General features: G+C 39.0%; 1 protein-coding gene across 1 annotated transcript; it reads left to right on the top strand.

Annotated features, from left to right (window-relative positions):
* The first annotated feature begins 649 nt into the window (after positions 1–649).
* On the top strand, positions 650–2,334 carry LOC120431721 (GPI mannosyltransferase 2-like). The gene is made up of 2 exons (XM_039596848.2): positions 650–852; positions 1,417–2,334. Exon 2 carries the CDS (start codon positions 1,562–1,564, stop codon positions 2,321–2,323), a length of 762 nt encoding a protein of 253 aa, XP_039452782.1. The 5' UTR covers positions 650–852; positions 1,417–1,561; the 3' UTR covers positions 2,324–2,334.
* The last annotated feature ends 2,899 nt before the right edge of the window (positions 2,335–5,233 follow it).

Raw genomic sequence — 5,233 nt, 5'->3', positions numbered from 1 at the left:
TCGCCGTCGACAGTCACCGGAACGACTCGACGATCTTGACCAGGAACGGCTGGAGGTTCGAGCGGAAGAGCTTGGACACTACGGCATCCTGCCACACGGAGTCGTAAGCCTTTTCGACGTCGAGAAGGATCATGCCGGTCGATTTCCCCGCTAGGAAGCCGCGCTTCACCATCTCCGAGATGCGTGCGAGTTGGTGCACCGTCGAATGCCCCGGCAAAAGATTTATTAATTTTCATTTTTGTATGGACAGCTGCCAAATTTGTATGGAAAATTATATGGACAAACTAATGATACAAAATGGCTTCTTTGGGCATACCGAAGGCACCAAAAAAGTTTCAGCCAGATTAAAAAATACAAAAATTAAAATAAAAAAAAGACCGATTCCGTAGAGAATTGCTCATCCAATAAAAAGTTTCCGAACCAAATTTTCCAGATTTCTAGCTTTCTTTAAAACTACCCAATAATCAAAACTGGAAGAACCCTTGGAAGAACCAAGACGTTCAAATATAAATCTTTTCCTGCAAAATCTTTTTGTTAAATTTTAGTCGAATAATATTTTTTTGTCGGACTAAACCCTTTTCCAGCATTCTGTCCGAATCCCCTCTTCTCTCGCTCCCGAGAAAAAAACAACAAATTTGCACCTGTCAAACACAAAAAAGTCGAAAACATGTCGGGCATCGCGGGAGTCGCCGTCGCGGATTTTTCACCTTAGTTTTTCCATTTTTCCGCAGCAAATTGGCCCCGGTTTTGTTCGTCGATGGTTCCAATGTGAAGCGCGCGATTGCCTTCGTGTGAAACGGTAGAAAAACGGTCCTCAACCAGTCGCCATAACCGCAGAAAACCATCTCAAAGGTGAGTGGAATTTTCTTTTATTTTGGGGTGACTGAAAATGGAAAATTTGCAAGCTGAAAGGAAAACACCCCCCAGTGGGAGTGGGTGGGTTGGTGTGGGGCGTGCTCTGTTTATATTGTGACTGGGAATGAGTTCTTTAGTTTGAGATTGGGAAATTAGGAATTAAATAACAATATTATTTTCCAACTGTTTTTTCATCTTCGTTTCCATTTAATTGTAAAAATGTTTTAAGAGAGTAAGAAATTCAGTAAGACAGCACATTTTAAACTGATTTGTGCAGAAATATCTAGGTCATCAATCAAACTTGTTCTATATTATTTATTTTGATAAGGAGAAAGTTAATTTTTACAGTTTACCTTGTCTGTGGCGTAACATTGACTCAAAGTTAATGAACTATTAGTAGATTTAGAGCTATTATTTTATCGCTGTTTGATTATGTTTCCTCTGTCAGCAAACAATACTTTTCTGTTGGATCCTAAAATTAGGTTTTTAGTAATCATTTTGCAATTAAGAGTTTTCTAACTAAAACAATAAACTAAATTTCAATCTTCTCCCCCGTTTTAGGATCCAACAGCAAAAGTTAACGTTGCCTCAACCCGCGTGCCCCAAATTCGTGAAACCAAACCGAAAACAGATATCACTAATCAAATCCGGCAGTCAAACGTTTTAAAACCGCGCGTGCAAGTGTCCACACAAACAACTATTTACAATGAGTAACAAAGCGACCAAAAACCAGCAGCCTCCCGCCGGCAACACCAGCACAAAACAGCACCAAAACCACCAACATCAGCACAATCACAGCTCAAGCAGTCCCAAAAAGACCAAAACCCCATCGACGCCCTCCTCCTCCAGCACCTGGCACATATCGATAACGTCCCTCGCGTTACTCAGCCGGCTCTTCGTAATCACCCTGCAAGTAGTATCGAACCACCTCGTCCCGGACCACGATGCCGGAGTGTTCGTAGCCCCACGAGACCCGGAAGCACCCCCCGCCAAACTGGACGGCGCGGTAAACTTTTTCCTCGGCGGGCTGCACCGCTGGGACGGCCAGTACTTTCTCCACATCTCCGAGTACGGCTACTCGTACGAAAACACGCTCGCGTTCTTCCCGCTGTTTCCCTTTATCATCAAGATCGCCACCAGCTCGCTCGGCGGAAGCACCCCAATGATCACGTACCGCGAACTCTCGCTCGTGCTGGCCGTGCTGCTCAATCTGGTGTGCTTCGTGCTGGCCGCAAAAGCCCTTTACAAGCTGAGCAATCTGGTGCTGGGAAACAAGAAAAAAAGCGAACTGGCCGTCATTCTGTTCTGCTTCAATCCGGCGTCGATCTTCTTTACGGCGCCGTACACCGAGGCGCTGTTCTCGTGGCTGTCGTTCAGCGTGATGGCCCAGTGCATCGACGATATCAACTCGGTGTTCATCACGATCCCGCTGAGCTTGAGCATCCTGTGCCGGTCGAATGGTGAGTAGAATTTTTGCGATTGCTATAGTTTAGAGCAGGGTGGCCACATGAGCGTATAACTTGGAAAGGGATTGAAGAATCATAAAACCAGTTTACCAGTTTTTTTACGCTTAGGAGGAATTGAAAGATTTAAATAACCGTTGTATTTTTTTTAAATGTTTATGTGCCCCCTCCCTCTTGTCAAAATCGAGCCGGAAAATCAGGCAGAAAAAAAATCTAATGGAAAAAGATCAACTGAAAACAATTTGGAATGCATTTTCTTGCGTTGATAATCATATTTAGAATGTTTGGGCTCGTAAAAAATCGGCAAAAGTTTTTTGATCGTTAGTACCAAGGCAATTGCAAATTTTATTTCATGTTTTTGTCCCCCTCCACCCAACCTTCAAATTTTCCGAAAACGGAATTTTGTTTTTCATTAATTCATAAATAGTTTAATATTTTAGAATCTAACAATTTGAGAATTTTAGACTTGAAAATTTAATAATTTAGAATTTCAGAATCTTAGAATTTTACAATTTTACAATTTTACAATTTTACAATTTTACAATTTTACAATTTTACAATTTTACAATTTTACAATTTTACAATTTTACAATTTTACAATTTTACAATTTTACAATTTTACAATTTTACAATTTTACAATTTTACAATTTTACAATTTTACAATTTTACAATTTTACAATTTTACAATTTTACAATTTTACAATTTTACAATTTTACAATTTTACAATTTTACAATTTTACAATTTTACAATTTTACAATTTTACAATTTTACAATTTTACAATTTTACAATTTTACAATTTTACAATTTTACAATTTTACAATTTTACAATTTTACAATTTTACAATTTTACAATTTTACAATTTTACAATTTTACAATTTTACAATTTTACAATTTTACAATTTTACAATTTTACAATTTTACAATTTTACAATTTCATAATTTTATAATTTTACAATTTTACAATTTTACAAGTTTACAGTTTTACAATTTTACAATTTTACAATTTTACAATTTTACAATTTCATAATTTTATAATTTTACAATTTTACAATTTTACAAGTTTACAATTTTACAATTTTACAATTTTACAATTTTACAATTTTACAATTTTACAATTTTACAATTTTACAATTTTACAATTTTACAATTTTACAATTTTACAATTTTACAATTTTACAATTTTACAATTTTACAATTTTACAATTTTACAATTTTACAATTTTACAATTTTACAATTTTACAATTTTACAATTTAGCTTTTTGGGTGTTTTTTAATACCCCTGACTCAAGGCGGTTTCAAAAACACCCAAATAGCAAAAACTGGAAATTTGGTTTATTGGACCTCCAGAATTTTAGAATTTTAGAATTTTAGAATTTTAGAATTTTAGAATTTTAGAATTTTAGAATTTTAGAATTTTAGAATTTTAGAATTTTAGAATTTTAGAATTTTAGAATTTTAGAACTTTAGAATTTTAGAATTTTAGAATTTTAGAATTTTAGAATTTTAGAATTTTAGAATTTTAGAATTTTAGAATTTTAGAATTTTAGAATTTTAGAATTTTAGAATTTTAGAATTTTAGAATTTTAGAATTTTAGAATTTTAGAATTTTAGAATTTTAGAATTTTAGAATTTTAGAATTTTAGAATTTTAGAATTTTAGAATTTTAGAATTTTAGAATTTTAGAATTTTAGAATTTTAGAATTTTAGAATTTTAGAATTTTAGAATTTTAGAATTTTAGAATTTTAGAATTTTAGAATTTTAGAATTTTAGAATTTTAGAATTTTAGAATTTTAGATTGTTGAGTTGTTGGAGTTGTGGTAGTATGTTAGGATGTGTAGGAATTTGAGGTTGTTGGTTTGTGGGATGGTTAGGGTTGGTTGGGTGGTTGGGTTATTGGGTTAGTTGTTAGAGTTTAGTTGGGTATGTTTGAGTTTGTTGGGTGTTAGGTTTTGTGTTGTAGGTGTATGGTGGTGGGTTGTTGTTTTGAATGTGTTGTTGGTTTGGTTGGGTGTTGGGGTTGGTGGTTGGGTGTTGGGTGTTGGGTTGGTTGGGTGTTGGGGTTGTGGGTGTGGGTTGTTGGGTTGTGGGGTTGGTTGGGGTGTTGGGGTTGTGGGGTGTTGGGTTGGGGTTGGGGTGTTGGGGTGGTTGGGTGTTGGGTGTTGGGGGTTGGGGTGTTGGGTTGTGGGGTGTTGGGTGTTGGGTGTTGGGGTGTGGGTGTTGGGGTGTTGGGGTTGTGGGTGTTGGGTGTTGGGGTGTTGGGGTTGGGGTGGTGGGGGTTTGGGTTGTTGGGTGTTGGGGGTGGTTGTGGGGTGTTGGGGTGTGGGGTTGGGGTTGGGGTTGTGGGGGTTGGGTTGTTGGGGTTGGGTTGTGGGGTTGGGGTGTTGGGGTTGGTTGGGGTGTTGGGTTGTGGGTTGGGGTTGGGGTGTGGGGTTTGGGTGTTGGGTTGTGGGGTGTTGGGTGTTGGGTTGTTGGGGTGGTTGGGGGGTGTTGGGGTTGTTGGGGTGTGGGGTGGTGTTGGGTGTTGGGGTGGGTTGGGGTGTTGGGGTTGGTTGGGTGTGTGGGGGTTGGGGTTGGGTTGTGGGGTTGGGTTGTGGGTGTGGGGTTGGGGGTTGTGGGTGTTGGGGTGTTGGGTTGGGGTGGTTGGGGTGTTGGGGTGTGGGTTGTGGGTTGGGTTGTGGGGTTTGGGGTGGGTTGTTGGGGTTGGGGTGTTGGGGTTGTGGGTGGGTTGGGTGTTGGGTTGTGGGTGTTGGGTGGTGGGGTGTGGGGTGTTGGGGTTGGGTGGGTGTTGGGTTGGGGTTGTGGGTGTGGGTTGGGTTGGGGTGTTGGGTGTTGGTTGGGGTTGGGGTGTTGGGGTGTGGGTTGGGGTGTTGGGGGTTGGGTTTGGGGTTGGGGTGTGGGTTGTGGGTTG

Source organism: Culex pipiens, unplaced genomic scaffold (assembly GCF_016801865.2).
Source record: "Culex pipiens pallens isolate TS unplaced genomic scaffold, TS_CPP_V2 Cpp_Un0203, whole genome shotgun sequence".
In the NCBI taxonomy this organism is placed as follows: Eukaryota; Metazoa; Arthropoda; class Insecta; order Diptera; family Culicidae; genus Culex; species Culex pipiens.
Note: the sequence above shows the minus strand (reverse complement) of the source record. Positions and strands in the feature narration are given on the sequence as shown.

What these genes read in the sequence shown, in the direction of transcription:
- LOC120431721 (XM_039596848.2), top strand. Translation starts at nt 1,562, where the DNA reads ATGAGTAACAAAGCGACCAAAAACCAGCAGCCTCCCGCCGGCAACACC.